Source organism: Haemaphysalis longicornis, unplaced genomic scaffold (genome assembly GCF_048455015.1).
Source record: "Haemaphysalis longicornis isolate Haplotype H1 unplaced genomic scaffold, Haemaphysalis longicornis Haplotype H1 scaffold_1, whole genome shotgun sequence".
Classification (NCBI taxonomy): Eukaryota; Metazoa; Arthropoda; class Arachnida; order Ixodida; family Ixodidae; genus Haemaphysalis; species Haemaphysalis longicornis.
Window position 1 is genome coordinate 354,488,830 of NW_027526203.1, and position 20,262 is coordinate 354,509,091.

Genomic DNA, 20,262 nt, shown 5'->3' on the forward strand with positions numbered 1-20,262 from the left:
CCATGAAGTCTCGTATCGACGCTGCTCTCATGGTATCGGCAGCTTCGGCAGGTTCCACTCTGCAGCCACAGCCTTCGAAAGCGGACGCGGCGCCGCCGAATCAAACTCGGCGTAGATCTAGAAAGAAATCATCCGCAGACCACCTCGAACAGCCACCTCAACCGTCGGCCAAGAAGCTCAAAGCGGAGCCGCCTCAACCGTCGGCCAAGAAGCTCAAAACGGAGCCACCTCAACCGTCGGCCAAGAAGCTCAAAGCGGAGCCACCTCAACCGTCGGCCAAGAAGCCCAAAGCGGAGCCACCTCAACCGTCGGCCAAGAAGCCCAAAGCGGCGCCACTTCAACCGTCGGCTAAGAAGCTCAAAGCGGAGACACCTCAACCGTCGGCCAAGAAGCTCAAGCAAAGCCACCTCAACCGTCGGCCAAGAAGCTCAAGGTGGAGCCACCTCAACCGTCGGCCAAGAAGCTCAAGGTGGAGCCACCTCAACCGTCGGCCAAGAAGCTCAAGGTGGAGCCACCTCAGCCGTCGTCCAAGCAGCTCAAACCGGAGCCGCCACAACCGTCGGCCAAGAAGCTCAAAGCAGAGAGTCCCCGATCACAGAGTGAGCAGCCTCCACAGCAGTCGGCCTCGACTGTTAAAGAGGAGCGTTCCGAATCGCAGGCGCGAGGGCGGCCAGGTGTCGACGGAAGTTAGGCGCTCGCTACGCAGTGGACGCAGCTACTCGGTGACATCTCTGACCCCTTCAAAGGCGGACGTGAAGAAAGCCAAAGCCAGTGCTGCTACTCCGGCGTCTGACAAGCGCCCTACAGTGAAGACCGAGCCGCCAGAGCCTGCCTCATCGTCGCCTGCGCTCGTTTCACATCGCCACAGAAGACGGCGTCTCCACCTCCGAGGCGGGGCCGTGTCACCTGTGGTGTCGACGCCGCGGAAGCCGGCCGTGCCGTCGGCTCCAACGAAGCCTGCCGTCTCACTTGTGCCAGCTGCGTCAGTGGCGGGTTCGATCCATGGCTTCACCTCAAAAAGTGGCGCAGTCTTCCTCTTCTCCACCAAAGCCGTCCCTTTCCCCTGCTTCTTCGCCCCGGAATGCGACCCGTCCCTCGTCGCCGCAGAAGCCTGATGTGTCTTCGTTGCCGCAGAAGCTGGATGCGTCTTCGTCGCCGCAGCAGCCGGATGTGTCGTCCTCGGCCCAGAAACAATCTCTAGCATTGTCACCGCACAAGCCATCCCAAGCTTCGTCCACCCCAGAACCCATCTCAGGTGTCGTCACCACAGAAGCCAGGTCAGTCTTCATCACCCCAGATGCCAGCTCAGGTGTCCTCACCCCAGAAGCCAGCTCAGGTGTCCTCGCCCCAGAAGCCAGCTCAGGTGTCCTCGCCCCAGAAGCCAGCTCAGGTGTCCTCGCCCCAGAAGCCAGCCCAGGCGTCTTCGCCCCAGAAGCCAGCCCAGGCGTCCTTGCCACAGAAGCCAGCCCAGGCATCCTTGCCACAGAAGCCAGCTCCGGCTTCGTCACCACAGCATCTACCATCATCCTCACAACAGAAGCCAGCTCGGGCTTCGTCGCTGCAGCATCTAGCGTCATCCTCTCAACAGAAGCCAGCTCAGGCTTCATCGCAGCAGAAGCCGGCCTTGTCTGCACCTACCCCCACTGAAGCTGGCCGTCCCTTCTCTGCCGACAAAGCTAAACATCTCGTCTCCTCCACCAAAGGCAACTGTGGCATCTGCACCACCATTGCCAACTGCCATTCAAACCTCGCCAAAGGCAACATCATCAGTGGTGCGGGTGAAGCAAGAGTTGGTTGACCAACTTCCTAGTGTCTGGCAGATCTCGCCTAGGATAACTGAGGAGATGAAAAGCCTTGCTCTTCGACACTTCCATGTTTCTATGTGACTGATCCAGGGACCAGGGACCTTGCGGGTTCACTGCAGCATTACCTTTATTGGGCCATGTTGGCCACATGCTGGTCCACTTTTGTTCTATGTTCTCAGCAGGAAGGGGGGGGAGGGGTTGTCTTGCAGTGTCTGTTGAAAATGTTACATTGGCCCAGGAGCATTCTTTCTTCCAATTACATATGGGTAGCACACTGCACTACGTGCAACATGTTCTAATCAACCTGGTGAAGTCATACAATATCCAGTCTGACATATTTTTTGTCGTTTTTGTGGGTGCTTTTTTTTTTAATTTGCTGTTGGGTTGTTTTGGTAGCCCAGAATGGTTCCATCAGCTAGTTCCATCACATTGCTGATCTGGGAGATGTTAATTCAGTGACGATTTGGGTTTGTGAATTCAAGTGTAGCATTAAGAAAGGGCAAGATGACTTCCACAAATGCCCTCTAAACAGTGCAAGGTTGTCTTGTTGATGTGCCGTTGGCAGAGTTGGGTATGGGAGTGGCTGAAATCAATGCTTTAGCTCGACGCATTTCAGGGTTGCGTGCTAGCTAAAGCTTTCCAATTTTTGCCTGTCTGTGCAACCGTGAAGCATCCCACGGAGCACTGGCCCAAATCTTGTGCAGCTCGTGCAATTGGGTCAAACTCTGCATCAATGCTTACCTTTGTTTTTTTGTTTGTTTGTTTGTTTGTTTGTCCTGTCATTAGAGCTAAATTCTTACTTGATGCTAGTAATTAGGTCACCGTCTCTCAACGGACGTTAGGAAACTGATAATTGGAAAAAAAGTGTTGGGGTTGAAGTTGGGGAAAGTACCCTGGATTTGAAACAAACTCGTTGCATCCTGAAATGAAACAACACTTCGACTTTTTCTGTGCGTGCAAGATGCACGTGTTGAAATGTCTAGCCCTTTTCTTTTTTTCTTGTTCACGGGTGCAGTGCGTATCATGTTTTTTAGTTGCCTCATTGGCTGTGCTTCTTGCATGGCAGTTGTGTGCCTGTGAAAATGGTCAAGTTAAGTTAAAGAGGGTCAGGCACACTGCTTTTAATGCACAAGCTTGTTGTGCCAGATGCAGCGGCAGGCTTGTGTCATTTGAGCAGTACAATATCACAGCTAGTCGAACTGCTGCACTACAACCAGAACACATTCTTTTTTTCCTTGTCATGAGTTTGACTTGATTACTTTGCGAGAAAATTACCAAAAATCCACTTAAGTTTCAGTATGTCAAACATTGATCATCTTAAGTGTCGTGCAACATTGTGCGTTTATGGTTTCCATGGTTTTGTTACTATGTTGGAGGTTCTAGTTTACTAGGAGCATCCCGTGTATTTGTCTCTCCTAGGGGCGATCACCTCATGTCTGTAAAACTGAAGCTTTTGTAGCTGCTGCTGTTTTTTTTTTCTCTTTCTCTCTCTCTTTCTTTTTTTTTTTTTTTTTTGAGGGAGAAAGGGGTGGGGGTGTTGTCTTCGGTTCTCTGTTTCATTGATTCTTTTGTTGTTGGGGTACTTGTGTCTGGGAGGCGATTTTGTCAAAATCGAAGCCGAACACACTGCAATGTGTTTGGCATTAGAAGATTGCAAACACATTGATGTGTGTATTTAAAGTGGCAGTGTTGCACAAATTTGCAGTTCAGCCCTTTCCTGCAGCGTGTTTGGGGCAGTTAAAAAAATTCTGTATTGCCCGAGGAGCAATCTTTCTTCCAAGTACAAATTGGTAGCGTGCTTTACTGCATGCAACATGTTCTGATGTATCTGACAGTCATACGATGTACACCAGCCTGTAGTGCTTGCAGCCATTATCATGGCTGCTTTCTTTTGACATATGGTACTGGACTGTTTTCAGCCTATCAACGTTCCCATCAGCTAGTTGCTACGTTGCTGACTCAGGAGGTGACATTATCTGTTTAGTATATCTGGGTTTTGGGTTTGTGAATTCAAGTGTACCATCAAGAAAGGGCATGATGGTTCCCACAAGTGCCCACTAAACATAGTGTGAGGCTATCTTGTTGATGTGCCGTTAGCAGAGTTGTGTATGGCAGTGGTTGAAATTAATGCTTTAGCCCAACATGTTTGTGGGTTGCGTGCTAGCTGGTCTGAGTGCAGATGTGCTTGCCTAAAGCTTTCCGATTTCTGCCTCTCTCTGCAACCATGAAGCATCCTGCAGAGCACTGGCCCAGATCTCGTGCAACTCTTGCAATCGGGTCAACTGTGCAGCATGAGTTCTTACCTTTGGGCGGGTTTTTTTTTTTTTTTTTTAGTCTCATTAGAGCTAAATTCTTACCTGATGCTAATAATTGGGTTACTATCTTTCAACTGATGTTTTGAAGTCAGAAGAAAAAAAGTTTGGGTTGAAGTTTGTGAAAGTACCCTATGAACTCTCGAAAGCACTCTGTGAGAACCCTAGATTTCAGTCATGCATTGTAAATTCACTACATGTTTTCATCGCACCCTTTAAGGAAAGAACACCAACCTTTTCTGTGCTCGCGTGCTGCACATGTCGAAATGTCTTTTTTTTTTTTTTTCTAGATGAGTCCAGGTTTTTAAATTATCTTTAATAAATTATACGTTTTTAAATTATCTAATTGGCTGTTGTGTTTGCATTGCAGTTGGGCCCCTTTAACAATTGTCGAGTCATGTGCTCACTGCTTTTAATGTATGAGCTTCTCGTGCCAGGTGCAGAGGCAGGTTTGTGTCACTTGAGCAGTACAATATCACTGCTACTCGAAGTGAACCACTTTTACCAGGATATTTTTTTTCTTTGCCAGTCATGAGTTTGACCTGATTACGTTACAAGAAAAGTACCAGAAATGACCTTACCTAAGTTTTAGGTTGTCAAACATTTGATTGTGCTATTAGGACTTTTTGCAATGCTGCGCATTTATAGTTCCTGTTGTTTGTTCCCATGTCGGAGCTGTATGGTTCATTCTGCAAGCAGCTCAAAGCGCTGTGGATGCTACACTGTTCTCAACAATCTTCCCATTGTGACGTTCTATGGTGGCCGGCTTGAGAAAAATGTGTGTGTGTAGGTGTTGGGGCCTTAGAAGGACATTTCCGTCCCTCCTCTGGGCAGGTGCAATTGCAAAGCTCCAATGCCTAGTGTTTTTCTTTAGCCGACCACCCTGGAATATCACGGCAAGTTAGACTCGCTCGCTAGGCAGATTGTTGAGAACAGTGTAGCATACACTGTGCTTGCGCACAGCTTGTGAAATGAATTATGGTTCTTTTGTCATTGGAAGCGTTTCCTGTATCTGTCACCCCTGGGGGAGATGGCCTTATGTTTGTAAAATCAAAGCTTTTGTAGCTGCTTTTCTTTTTGTCTTGTTCTTGAGGCTCCTTTACGAATTTGTCTGTTGGGATATTTGTGTCTCTTGGGGGAGATAACGTTTAAGGTTTGTCTAAATCAAAGCAGAACTCGCTGCAATGTGTTTTGAAGATGGCAAATACATTGATGTGTGTATCTGGGGTGGCCGTGATGTACCAACTTCCAGCAGTTCAGCTGCCACACGCAGTTCTGGCCAGCATACCATTTTGAGTGTAAAAGAGCACAAATGCAGCATCTGAACATAATCATCATTCACCGTTTTTTACCATGTGTCGGCTTGTGCATCTGAGCATATTGTACTTTATTCAATGGTGTCTTTAAATGTATGTATTGAATTCTGCAGCACTGAACAAAACTGTCCAGCCCACTGTGGACGAATTTTATTTGCTTGTCAGCATTTCAGCTCAAGTGAAGGTTTGTTTGCGTGTTCAAAGTTTTGGAGTCTCAGAATCACTTCTTACATAACTGCTATATTAGCAGCAAGTCCCTGTAATATAGCACTTTGTACTGCGTGCATACAGTTCAATAAAAACTATATTTTCCTTTAAACGAACTTGTTGCGCACTTAGTGTGATATCAGGAATATGCCTGGTATTTTTTAGTAGCTACCTTGTTTACTTAACATGTCATGGGCATTTTGCTAGCTGCCTCTTCTAATGCTCGGTGTGCTTTCATAATGCCTTTAAAATATTCAAGGGTGCGGTGCGTATGCCTTGAGGACACACTTGTCTTGTGTTGCCGTGATCTGTTAAGTACAGATTCTCTTGATGCCAAAGTCGCCTGCCCTTCTGTGTTATTGCTTCCACAAACATGGCGTTTCTGAAGGAAGGCTTCCAGAAATTGCTGCGGCACCATTGTTCGCAAGAAAGCAAGAAGTGCAGAGCTGATGTTATCCAGTGAAAAGGCAAGTGCTGTGATGAGCTGGGTACCTACACAGACAATGCACTAGCTTTGCATAAACATGATTTATTTAGTGGGTGTTGGTCAATTTTTTGTTGAAGTGGTAAGGTGGTAATCTTTGTTGACCTTTAATTTTATTTTTGATCATCAAACGAACTGGAGTTGACTAAGCTATCTTGAAGTTGAAGGTGTCCCAATACCTTGAAGTCTCTGGAATTTGTATTGTCTGAACTCTTTGCTGTGAAGTTCTGTTCACAAGAAGTTCTCAGTTTTATTGTGTGCACCAGAATGTGCTTACGTGTTTTGTCATGGCTGTCGTTAGTGTGTCCCTTACGGTAATGAATGTTCTCCAAGGGGTTCTTGGGGTGACTGTGTGTTGGGTGCCAGGCCACTCTGGCATTGGCGGAAATGAAGTGGCGGATGAAATGGCCGCCAATGCTGCACTCCGAAACACACTAGACATGGCCACACATTAGACAACTCCGTAAAACTTGGCAAGCAGACTGGAGCGAAGAGACAGACAACAAACTACACGTAATAAAACCACACTTGGGACAAGACACTACTGACTCGCACAACAGGCACATTGAAGTTACCTTAGCTAGGTTACGGATAGGCCATACACATGTAACACACTCGCACCTGCTAACGGGATCGACAAGACCCCTTTGTAGCAGGTGTGGGGAGGGCCTATCCGTGATGCACATCCTCATTCAATGCAAGGCACTCGAGATTACACGACGCAAACACTTCAGAGAACTCTACAGACAACATATTCCATTACATCCGTCATACTTTTTAGGAGATGATGCCATGTTTTCTGTTCAGCGCACTTTTAAGTTTCTGTCAGAAGTTCACTTCTTACAGCTCATCTCCTACCACCCATAGTTTTACCCCTGGTCCTGTACACCAGCCACCTTATTTATCTTTTAATCACTCTTGGTCTTCACCCTGGCCCTTTACACCAGCCGTGCTCATAGTCGTTAATTGATATTATTTGTGTTCCCTCTAACCAATTTTAGTTGTCACCTATTCATCAAAACACTTTCTTGGCGCTCTTTGCCCTAGCTGGCCTTGCGCCATTAACATTCAAACATCATCATCATATCAGCTGTTTGCATCTTGTCCTGGTGCTGTCTGCAGAGTCGTAATGCTTGGTGTACCCATGGGCGCATTGCGCAGTAAATCAGTTTTTCACATGTGGAGGAGAACTGTGTAAATGTCAGGAGAATCGAGTAGTATGCTTTTGCATTGAACAAATAAGTTGTGTACTGTGTAAACCTTCACAGCGAAGCTGTGGATGGCTGGCTTGTTGGGATTTCTTAGTGTATGGTCCATCAGCAGGATGTGCTATGAGGCAACATTAACTTTCTCGCGAGTGCTTGGTAGCTTTCACTCAATAGATATCTGTGCAATAAGTTATAGTGCAGTCAGCCGTTACGATGACTATGTATCGTTACGCTGCAATTTGTTTATCTGCCATAAGTAAATCATTATATGACATCAACTATTCAGGATTTCTGGCTGTGGCCAATACATGGGGTTCTATGGAAGGAGTACGATTACAGAAAACGGCTGTAACTCGTATTATTAAAAGTCCCCCAAGACAAATTGTATGGCAATAACTGTGGGAAGCTTTATCTCACCAGATATCATGAATGAATATCAGTACAGTAAAAGATCGTTAATTCGAACTCGAAGGGGACCATAAAATTGTTCGAATTAAGCGGAGTTCGAATTAGCGGGAGGGCTCTAGAATGAATTTGCGCCGCACTGCGCGGGCAGAACACAAAGAAGTCACCTCTGGACTTGTTATCGCGAATTAGCCGCTACTACACGATTGTGGCAGGTGATTTTTTAAGTAATGTTCCTGGAGGTCGAACAACGAGCAAAATTAATGAATCAGTCAGTTATACGGCCCAAACAGGCACTTACATTACATTCATGTGAGCAGTGAGCCGTAATGTCGAAATAATGACGCTGTCTGTGTGCAAAAACAAGTTTATTTATTAGGCAGGGTTGAGGAAATCAAAATTAAAAGTAATCGGTAATATGTATTTGCCTTGCGTTTCATCTGTCACGACTCCATGAGCATCGCTTGGAACTTGCCGAAGAGCTCCAGCGCAGCGTCAGAATTCTCATGTACTGAGAAATAACGTGCTGCAACATCCAGCCTCAATGCTGATTTGCATGCATCTCTAGTAAATTTGGGTTGGTTTGGATTTGCAACACATTGTAATCACCCTGGGCCGACTTCTGCGAGGAGCGATGGAAAGCAGGGGATCCCAGTTCAAATTAAGTGTTCTGGATACCGACGCGTTCAAATTATCGGGAGTTTTCCCCCATTGAAATACACAGGGCTGTGCCGGGACCAGGGCGTCAGTTCGAATTAACCATAAGTTCGAAATAACCAAGTTCGAATTAACGAGCTTTAACTGTACTGGTTGATGATGTGGAACTTCAAAGCAAATCATTGGGCCTAATGTCAGGCCGGCACGTACCTGCATTCACACTGCTTGTACACCATTTGTTGGGGCAGCACCGTACGATCGCAGGCTTCAGTGGATGCCGAGTGATGGCGCTGCTGTTGCACGCCAAGCAAGGAGGACGTTTTGTGGAAACCTACTTTGATATTCGCCAAGTTGGTACTTGCATGATTAGCATGCTCAAGTTACTTGTGTGGGCCTCGGTACATGTCTGACACATGTTTCTGGGCTGAAGGCCGCACCTCATTCACCAGTTCCAGCTTTAGTCAACTAGAGCCGTTGTGGTGTTGGGGATATGTGCTTGCCTTCCCTTGCGATAGTCCTGGGTTCAATTCTCACCCAGACCTGAATTTCCCGAATTTGATTTTCATTTCAGCTCGATTACTTTATTTTGTTTGCTAGAGCTTCTCTGAGAAAGTTGGCATCTATCCGAACATCCTTTTACCGTTAGCCATTTTGTGCACCGCAGGTATCTTGGTTATGACGATAACACTAGATTTTCCACCTGCCGCGTCATCTAATGCTTTCACATCCAAACATCGAAGCCGCTGCTCCTAAGCTACTCCAGCTCCATCAAAAAAGCCGCCATGGAACAGGCAGTTTTGTAGCCCCATGTTTGTCTTCTAGGGTGAAAATAATTATTCTGAGTCTATTTAAGCTAATAAATGAAAAGGCTGCTTAATTGCAACTTAGAAACAACTGTGCTTTGTTTCTTGCACTTGTTGGGACTGTGCCCCTAACAATATGCTCATAAGTAAAATATTGCCAGATTGCAATTCAAAGTGAATCAGTTATTTATTTTGTAATACAATTGTTATTGGTATGTTAACAGCTTCACTGTCCAGTCGTGAGGAGGGCTGAGTGTCGATCATATCCTCAGTGTGCTGTCTTGACCAGCCTGTTGGCAATGTGCAGAACATACCCATGCCTAGGCATGATGCTGGTACATCCAAACAGTGAGCACTCCACTGCAATAATATTGGCTCTCGTGTTCTCAGAAGCTGTTCTTAGCGAGCTTATGGGGAAAAAAGATTGCCTGTCCGCGGGTACAAATTAGCAGGAAAGAAATGAAAATAAACAAAACAAAAAATTCACAGATGATTACCGCCATGGTGAGGTGACATACAATGACAACTGTTAACAGCTATGCAATTACAATGATTTGAAGGGACAATGTTTCATGCGGGAAGTCCTGTAGTAGCAATAAAATGGAAAAAAAAGAAAAAAAAAACAGGCTTGGGCATGTTCTACCTATGTGTTCATACTTGCGTATTGCCTGGAGCAGGTGATCCTCCGCATATACCAGCTAAAGTAATGGTGTTGCCATTTCTGGGCATTCCCCCTTGTGGGTATGTGTCGTGCGCTTAAGCATTGGCCTGCAGCAACAACAGCATGTATTTCTGGCGTTCCTCTTCCCTCTTGAGCCAAAATCTACAAGCCATGGTGAATTTTTTTAACGTGAAAGCATTAGATGCCTTATAATTAGAAAAATTTGGTGGTGTCCAATGGCGCCAAAAATAAATGACAACGCAAGAGTAAAAACATGTAAAAAAGCTCGGATTGACATCAAATTTTTCAAGAAGGTTCCTCTAAACAAAGTACATTAATGGCATTGAGAAGATTTGGTACATTACGGTATGGTGCGAATGAAAGCAATGCCTCCGAGGTGTGAGAAGAACATGCTACCCTACGCCACGGCCTCTCCACGATTCTGGCTGACCAAAAGTGTGCCTAGTGAGTGCATCATTGGGCATGGGATGGTGCAGCCAATGGTGCATGTGGAAGCACGTAAGGATAACAGCTGTGCAATGCCAGCCACACTGATTCGGGGGAAGTACTGGTGCCTGTCGAAATATTTCGCACCGTGTCTCATGATAAAAGTGCTGCCATGTCTGAGTGCAGTCATTGTGCAGTCATTGCACAAAGTTATGCACTGCACAGCATATAAGTAATGTACAGATACAAGAAATACGGAATGAGTTTATGTGCAGTTATGCAGGTCCAGTGGCATTACGCAGGATTTTCATTGGGTGGGGTGGTGGTGGAAATAAATAGAACAAACACGATAAGGGGGGGAAGGAAACCAGTTGGAACAAACAAAGAACTTTGGGATGCAGTGGGCACACACTATGTAAAACCTTCCGATTGTTTCCTTTCTTTCTTGTTCTTTATCGCGGACATTGTAAAGTGCCCCGCACGGGGCACCTTGAGCAATCTTGGTGACGGTACTGGCGATACCGCGGACCCCGAGCCCCCAAACATAAGCTGGATCCAACCGTGGTGATGTGTTTTTAAGGTGAAGGGTAGAAACCTCTAACGGTGGCCGTCGGAGCCCAGGTCAAGCTCCGGCGGATGGGCTCCCTGTCTGTCTACCAGGCAGGGAGCTCCGGGACCTCTTTGGCTACCAGGGTAAGGTCAAAGAAGAAAGTACCCCCGTCTCCCTGCTTTTATACTATGCTATATGGCATTTTCTAAACCCCCCCCCAAACGTGATCGGCCCCCGAAAAGGGGCCGCACCGAAGTTTCTTTTCCACCACTTCCTAACTTGAGTCCTCCGAAACCGAACAACTATCCTCGCTTCATCGTGATGGAATCTGTAGACCAATCAAAACCTCTTGCTTCACAGTCTGTATTTCTCATTTCAAAGTTTCTTGACGGTATTGTTGGAGGGTCGTATAAGGCCAAAAAACAACGAACCGGTGAAATTCTTGTCGAGGTCAGTAGCCAGGATCAGGCCAATAAACTTCTTGCTGAAACCAGCATCGCCGATCTGCCAATCCGAGTCACGCCCCACCGCAGCTTAAACAGCTCCCAGGGCGTGATTTCCGAGTATGACCTGCTAAATGAATCTGAAGCTGACCTGCTGGAGGGCCTTCGTAGTCAGGGCGTAACAGCAGTCAGGCGGATAACCATCCGCAGAGACGATAAACAAATACCGACAAAGCACCTCATCCTAACCTTTGACAAGTCCATCCTTCCAGAATTCATCAACGCAGGTTACATCCGATGTTCAGTCCGGCCGTACATCCCGAACCCGCGGCGCTGTTTCAAGTGCCAACGGTTCGGGCACGGCACAAACTCCTGTCGCGGCCGACTTACCTGCGCAAAATGCGCCCAGCACGACCACCCGTCTGACAACTGTAACGTTCAACAACTTCTTTGCGTAAACTGCCAGGGCCCACATGCGGCCTACTCCAGAAAATGTGAAAAGTTCCAATTAGAAAAGAAAATCATTAACATCAAGGTCACTGAAAACATCACCTTCCCAGAGGCGCGGAAGAGGTTCGCCTCTTTCCCTCTGGGGAGGTACGCCGACGCAGCTCGCCGGGGGGCGGAGCGGCGTCTGGTTTCGGCGGGGACCCAGTACCGCGAGTCGGACTTGGTCCCGCCCCCGCCCCCCCCTGGGTTGCCTCTGGCAGCCCAACCCGCCTCCGCACCGCTCGCTGAGCCAGCAGCGGCTGTGGTGGCATCCACGTCCGGTGGGGATGCTGCTGCACCCACCGTTTCCCCCTCTCCACCGGCCCGAAGCACACGCGAGGGCCCGGACGAGATGGAGACGGAGGCAGTCGCAGGGACCCCCTCTCTCTCCTCACTGCCTGTGCCATCTGGGGTGCTCCCCACGCCTTCGGCACTGGCAGTGCAGGCAAAGAACACCCGAAAGGGTACCATGTCAAGGGGGCCCAGTCCGCTGGGCACCCCCTTGCCTTCAGATGACGACATGGACGTCGAGCCCTTCCGGCTTTCATCGCAGCGGAAGGAACGGGCTGCGACGTCCAGGTCAGTAGAGAAGGTCAGAAAACCCCTTCCAAGAGTGCAAGCCCCGAAAGACCCTACATAAATAGTCACACTCCAGTAGCTCTGAACACATAATAATGGGAAGAGAAAATATTGTTCAATGGAACTGCAGAGGCCTTCTGAATAATCTTGACGACGTTTATGAGATTCTGCATGCCAATCAGCTAAGTATAATGTGTGTCCAGGAAACACATCTGAATTTCAAACACACAAATTTCTTGAATAGTTACATGGTATACAGAAAAGACAGGGATGGCTGCACACACTCTTCTGGCGGTGTTGCCATAATCACCCGCAAATCCTTAGCATGCCACCCTGTCACCTTGAACACCGTCCTTGAGGCTGTAGCCGTCCGCACAATAATATTTAATAGATTGATAACGGTATGCTCCATATACATTCCTCCTGATGTTTCACTTTTAAGCTCTGACTTCGAGGCGCTGGTTGACCAGCTGCCCGAACCATACATCCTGACAGGCGACCTTAATGCTCACAACGCTCTTTGGGGCTCTTCTCGCACGGATGCCCGCGGTCGCCTTATAGAAAAATTTCTTACATCTTCAGGAGCATGCCTTTTCAATACTAAACAGCCTACATACCATAATATAGGACACAACACATACTCATGTCTTGACTTGGCGATTGGCTCCGCAGTTCTCTTTCCATGTATTGAGTGGGGTGTGGGCACTGACCCATATGGCAGTGACCACTTCCCCACCTCACTTACATATATAGGTAAAGGCCCAAGCAGTTCATCTTCCCATAATAGGTTCAATGAAGCACGAGCTAACTGGAACACATTTACAGAGACATCCAAACTACACCACACATCCATAGGACACCTACACGTTGAAGAAGCCACCCAACTGCTCACGGCGCACATCCTCGACGCCGCCGAAAAGTCCATTCCCCACGCCTCTGGTGCCCCGCGCAACCAGCGGAGGCCGTGGTGGAATGAGGACTGCAGGCGGGCGCGAGAGGCCCAGAACAAGGCGTGGGGTGTCCTTCGTCGGTACCCCACGTCGGGTAACCTCATTTTGTTCAAACGGGCCAAGGCGTTAGGTAAACGTGTGCGCCGTGAGGCAAAACGAGAGAGTTGGCGCTCATTCATAACATCTATAAACTCATACACAGACACACGCAAGGTATGGACACGTATACGCAAACTCAAAGGACAACATACACACAGCCTGCCCCTGGTCAGTACAACAGGGGACACACTGGAAGACCAGGCTGACACACTCGCACAACACTTCCAAGACGTGTCCAGTTCAGCACACTACACGAACACTTTCCTGAAGTATAAAGCCTCTTGTGAAAAGAAGTCCCTACACGACAATAACAAATCACAGACTTCTTACAACTCCCTGTTTTCACTACATGAGCTGAGGGCTGCTCTGAACACGTGTAAACCCTCAGCTCCAGGCCCAGACAACATTACATACACAATGATACAACACCTACACGCAGACACACTTGAAGCACTTCTACATCTATATAATAAAATATGGCTTTCGGGGCACATTCCACACTCTTGGAGGGAGGCCATTGTAGTGGCTTTCTTGAAGGAGGGAAAGGACCCGTCGTCCCCCTCAAGTTACCGTCCAATAGCCCTGACGAGCTGCCTGTGCAAGCTCTTCGAGAAGATGATCAATCGCAGGCTTGTGTACTTCCTCGAGTACAATGGTCTTCTCGAGAGCTGCCAGGCAGGCTTTAGGGTGGGGCGATCGACGAACGATCAACTGGTTGCACTTGACTCATACATCAAGGATGCCTTCATGCATAAGCAGTACTGCTTAACTGTATTTTTTGACCTCGAGAAGGCCTACGACACCGCTTGGCGTTATGGGATCCTTAGTGACCTCAGGTCATTCGGTGTTTCGGGTAATATGTTGAACACCCTTGTTAGTTATTTGTCGGAGAGAGCGTTCAGAGTAAGAGTTGGTTGTGCACTTTCAAAGGTTCACGTCCAAGAAAATGGCGTGCCGCAAGGTGGCGTCTTGAGTTGCACTCTCTTCATAGTAAAGATGAACTCTCTTGGAAAGGCACTGCCACCAACAATCTCTTATTCTATGTATGTAGACGACGTGCAAATATCTTTTAAATCATGTAATATGTCAATATGCGAACGTCAAGTCCAGCTTGGTGTCAAGAAGCTTGCCGGCTGGGCAGACAAGAATGGGTTTAAATTGAATCCTGCAAAAAGCTCCTGCGTTGTGTTCTCCAGAAAGCGCGGGGTCCATCCGGACCCAGACATTACTCTGAATGGCGTGTCGCTTCCTGTGAACAAGGAGCACAAGTTCTTAGGTGTTGTGTTTGACCAGAAACTCACATTCATTCCACACATCAAGAAACTTAAACATAAATGTCTGAAAACAATGAATATACTTAAGGTTCTCTCCCATCAATCGTATGGTTCCGACAAAGAACTCCTACTACGGCTCTATACTGCTTTGGTTGGGTCTCGTTTGGACTATGGCAGTGTGGTATATGGGTCGGCGACTAAAACAGCGTTGCGAATGCTTGACCCAGTGCTACACTTGGGGCTACGGCTTGCGTCGGGTGCTTTTCGCACTAGCCCTGTTGAGAGTCTGTATGCCGAGTGTAATACGTGGAGCCTTGAGAACCAACGGACGTACATGGACTTACTTTATGCTTTTAAAATTTCATCGCTGAATAACCATCCTTTTTATCCTGTCTTTAACGACACATCCACATCTGTGCTTTTTGTAAATCGCCCATCCGTTCATCTGCCGTTTTCACTTCGAGTGAGAGAGCGAGCCTCGGATCTGAGCGCTTCGTTTTTAGACGTGTACAGATCATCCTTTTCAGACATTTTACCTCCTTGGAAAGTTCGTCCTGTTTCCTCCGACGTTTCTTTTATGAAACTTGACAAAAATCGGGTACCGCGAGCTGCTATACTGCAGCACTTTCTGTCTCTGCAGTTTAAATACCCACTTGCAGAATTTTACAGTGACGCGTCTAAAACATCCACTATGGTCTCCTGCGCTGCTCATGGTCCGAATTTCAGTGCAGCCAGAACCATGAGCGTCCACACAACAATTTTCTCAGCAGAAGCATATGGAATTTTATTGATTGTACGACACATACTTGAAAATCAAATTCCAAAGTCTATAATCTACACAGATTCCTTGAGTGTTGTTCGCGCACTGTCATCGCATACACCCCCCAAAAACCACGTAGTTAATCTTGTATTTAAATCTATCATGTCTGTGTATGCGCAGAAGCATCAGCTGCTCCTCTGCTGGGTCCCAGGACACGCTGGGATCGCTGGAAACGAGTTGGCAGACGAGAGGGCAGCTGCTGCTGCACTCAGGAACACTGTAGACATAACAACCGTACCATATACAGACCTCAAGCCACACATAAGACAACACTTGCGTAGAACATGGCAAACACACTGGGACGAACAGACAGACAACAAACTACATGTAATAAAGCCACACTTGGGACGGTACACAACTGACTCACACAACAGACACACGGAAGTCGCCTTGGGTAGGCTGCGGATAGGGCACACCCATGCGACGCACTCGTATCTGCTGACGGGATCTTCTAGACCCCAGTGCAGCAGGTGCGGAGAGGCCCTATCCGTAGTGCACATACTAATCACATGCAAGGCACTTCACACAACACGACACAAACACTTCAGAGAACTCTACAGACAACATATTCCCCTACATCCATCGTTTTTCCTAGGTGATGATGCCATTGTTTCCGTGAAACGTGTGTTTGAGTATTTGTCCGACGTCAAGTTTTTAAACCTCATCTCCTATCACGCATAATCATATCTGGCCCTATACACCAGCCATCACCATTGCCGTTAATTGATTTTATTGTTATTTTGGCTTTAGTAGCCTATATTTTATTTTAGATACTTTTGTTTGGCGCTCTTTGCCCCTGCTGGCCTTGCGCCAAAAAACTCTAACGATCATCATCATCATCACATTGTAAAGTGGGCGATCATTGTGGTGTGAGCTACAGCCACTAAATTAGCTTGTGGGAGCAGCTGTTGAACCCGCATCACTTGAGAAAGAAAAATAACAATTGTTAGCTTTTGTGTGATAATATGCAAAGCCAATGGCCTCATCCATTCTTCTTTCCAATAGAACGGCGGCCACAGTGGCGGCCACAAGGCCCCCCTGCCTCCCCCTGCGTATGCCACTAACGGTGCAAGCCATTGTTCAGATTCATCGTTTAGGATTAAAATGACTTTATCAGTACTCAGCCCATGTTAAAATTTGTGCGTGTGTGTAAACATGTGTACAATCAGTGTAGCTTGGAAAAATAAGCTACTTGTAAGTTCTGGAGATCAAACTTGCAGACCCCACAGGTCTGGTTGTGGAATTGGAACCGCTCAACCACAGCTCCTTTACTGATGAAGTTTCAGGGTTTTATACAGGAATTTTATGTAATTATGAAGCGTAGGTGGCAACAGAGCAATTACTTCATCATGATAACATACTTTTTAGTGGACACATCTGTCAAAAAGAAATCTCTGCCCAGTGTATAAGTACATGCCGTGCCTCCTCAGGCACGCATCTATGTGCTGAAACGGCCTATTGGGGATAGTAATTGAAGAAAGGCCATGCATTGCTTAGGAACAATGTAAATAATAAAAAAAATTGGGACCTATGCAGCAGGAACCCAAACAATTTTAAAATGCTAGAGCAGTTATCAAACAAAAAGGAGGCATTACAGGTGGCAAGTGCAGCTTGCAGAATATGCAGATTCCTTAGGGACCACTCAGATAGGCTGTGGAGTCAGCTGTTTGACGAGAGGATATAAGCCACATATTAAGTAGACACACTCAGACTTCACAGTGGGACACACGACTGCACCACGTTACGAGCAGCGCGTAACAATGCGCGTAAAATTATACTAGCCATCCGATTCCCTTCAAGGCAGTGCGTTGGACACAAGGGCACCAAGTGGACTTTTCATCGTCCCTCGCTAAATATTTGATTTCAGCAACTCGAAAGATGGAATGCTGACAACATGACACGCATAACTGTAGACGATTGGGTGTAGTAAATGCATGAACAGCACATGTACTGATGGCCAGAGAAAGAATGAAGTAAAATTGCCACTGTAAATACCACTGCTGCCATTGATAGTGCCTACATGTTGCCAGCCAATGAAAAAAGCTGTACTATCGGCATGAATGAAATTTGCAACTACATAATGGGTAGGAAGAGAACTCGAAAGGACGTTAAATTGCACTGATGCAAGAATCGACCCCTGGGATGAAACACACAATTAGACCAAAAAAGTTTTTCATCCTGGCAAGGAATGAACACATATTTTGGGCTCAAAAAAACCATCTGTTGAGATAATATGCTGCACAATTTTGGGAATAAATGCTGCTGTTTAGATGTTTCTACATTACTCGTTGCTTGAACGGCTCACCAAAACAACTGGCTAGGAGTCAGATTCCATCACAATTTATGTGTATTATTTGCAATGCTTGTCCAGGCCGAGTTGCGAGGCTGATGGGAAAATCTCAGTGGGAAAGGCTCATGGCAGCACTGCATCATGCTGAGAAAATCTCACAGGGGACTCTGTGAACACGACATAGCTGGACAGCTTCCAATAATGTGGTGGCTGGTGGTTCTGGCAGTGGTAGGACAAGTTGTGCATGACATTAATAGTTTGCTACAAAGACTGCCTTTGGAATGTTCTGTTTGTATGAAGACTTGCTGTTTGTCCTTGCAGGTTTCCTGCTCCATCTAGAAAATGTGGAATGGCCAGGAATAAGAAGTTCTGATAACTGTTTTTTCACCTTTGGTTTCTGCTATTATGCAAAATTTAGGACCAGATGTTAATGAAACGTGCAGGCACAGTAGACTAGCAATTTCACCACCATGCCAAGGAAATGATGCTATAGTAACCGTTAAGTTTCACATCCACTTGCTGTTTTTCATGGTGTGCTTTCTTTCAGCTGCTTTGTAGATGTCACAGGTGCTTGCGTGCATGCAACTCTTGATCCCCTAGGTGGACATCACTTTTCAGGTGAATGTAAACAGTAGCTTTGTCGCTGTTGGAAATTAGAGGAAAGCGAAAGCACTGTTTTGGCGGCATGATTATGTGCAAGTGCGATGGTCCCAGCAGACAGGGGATGGTGGTTACTTACCAGGCTTTAAGTATACAAATGGTATTGTCACGCAATTGTTGTGCGTGTTCCAAGCGTTTGTATTGTTTAAGTCATGCCACCTTTTCACATTTTCATTTATTTTAATAAGTGGCATTCCAGATCTCCTGCTTTTGGTCACTTTTGGTCAATGGCTCACGTACAAGTAGCATCAATGTTTTGTTTGTGCTGCCGATTACATATGCAGTACTAGGCACTAGCAGCTTTATTTTTCTTACTTAAGCAATTATAAGCTACATTCCAACCAAATGTGGTATTTCAATAGATATCCTGCAAAACGAGGCACACAATGGCTACAACATACTATTTTTTTTTGTTGGAGTGGCCAGTCGATTGCCTCTATGCTGGGTGTGATGAGATTTGTTTAGCACGAAAAAATTCTCGATTAAATCTTGTTGTTTGCAAACGAATTCAGAAGAACACAGAATATGATGGTTGGCGATGGCTGTATTTGGACACTCTTCCTTCATCCGCTGCTCTCTTGTTGCGAGATGCGGAAAGCACACTCCACTTGTCCCCTTTTGGCAAAGGGATCATGAGAGCTGTACCACCTCATGGGAGCAGAATAACAGAAGAGAGGGACCATGACTCTGCTCCTCAAAAGGGCAATGGCAAGCCGTTTCCCCCTACTCATCCACCAACCACCCACTCTCGTGACCTCCTCGCATCAAATCATGGCTCCTCACATCAGTAAGGAACAGTATGACCCACCATGGTCTCTTTGACGTGCTTGTTAGGTCATACTAAGAACCAATTTTTCTCTAGATGGCCTTTATTTGTGACACACGTTCAGCCAAATTTTCGCTTGGGGCTAGGCAGGTGTCCTTACTAGCTGTGGCACTGATGCCGGCCTTGGCCAGCGTTTTGAGCAAAAGGATGATTAGGGTTTGACGCATGCTTAAAGTGACCATATTCCTCAGACCCCAAAGTGGGACGGGGGGGGGGGGGGGGCAAGGAATAACGTGGCAAATAAAATATATCTTAAAGAAATTGCACTTTGTATTACTACTGCACCTGCACCATGCAGCCATCTGGCCTTCCAGGTTTTTTCCTGGCCAGTAACTGATACTTCTTGCTTGAATGAATTGCCCTCAACAGTTCTTCATTTTTGGTGATGTGTCTGTAGTACCACTCGCAGGTTATGCGCAGATTCACCTTCATTGCTGTGAGTGTGGTCAAACAAAGGTGCATCATCTCTGCAGTCCACATATTATTCATCAAGCAAAACTACCCTTCCACTGGTGCGCTTGTGCCTGGCAAGCACATTGTGCACTCGATGATTGTCTTGATACTGTTGCAAAGCTCGAAGTGCTGAAGCACGTTCACCCACTGCTCTTTAAAAGCTCTATCTGCTGAACGGCTTGTTGGTACACTGTAACTTTAAGAAAAGAGCTCAGACGTCGGGACTAGAGGTTGCTGGCTTAGTCCCGTCATCTGCGCTGTTTTCTTGAAGTTTTTCAAAAGGTTTTCTTAAGCTCTTCCGTTCCTCCAGCTTTTCTCTCATGACGCCGGGCTTGATACCCGTCTTCATACTTTCGGCTGAAGGCGGGACAAAACACCGTCCCACAAGCAGGCTGCCGGGAGAGCGGGACCACAGCCGCAAAACCAGGACATGTCCCGCCTAAATCGGGACGTCTGGTCACTTCACAAATGCTTGGCTAGCATTAACAGCTTTGGACGATCATGGTAAAGTCACTCAAGCAACT

The 20,262-nt window shown here is 46.8% G+C and overlaps 2 protein-coding genes across 2 annotated transcripts; both read left to right on the forward strand.

The window, feature by feature from the left end:
- Positions 1–352: 352 nt before the first annotated feature.
- On the forward strand, positions 353–825 carry LOC144154920 (uncharacterized; the record flags this gene model as incomplete). Its single annotated transcript, XM_077686036.1, has 1 exon — positions 353–825. A coding segment is annotated over one exon (339 nt), but the record flags the coding sequence as incomplete, so codon positions are not given.
- A 188-nt stretch (positions 826–1,013) lies between these two features.
- Positions 1,014–5,756, forward strand: LOC144154919 (uncharacterized). The gene has a single exon (XM_077686035.1). It carries the CDS (start codon positions 1,298–1,300, stop codon positions 1,796–1,798), a length of 501 nt encoding a protein of 166 aa, XP_077542161.1. The 5' UTR covers positions 1,014–1,297; the 3' UTR covers positions 1,799–5,756.
- Positions 5,757–20,262: the final 14,506 nt, after the last annotated feature.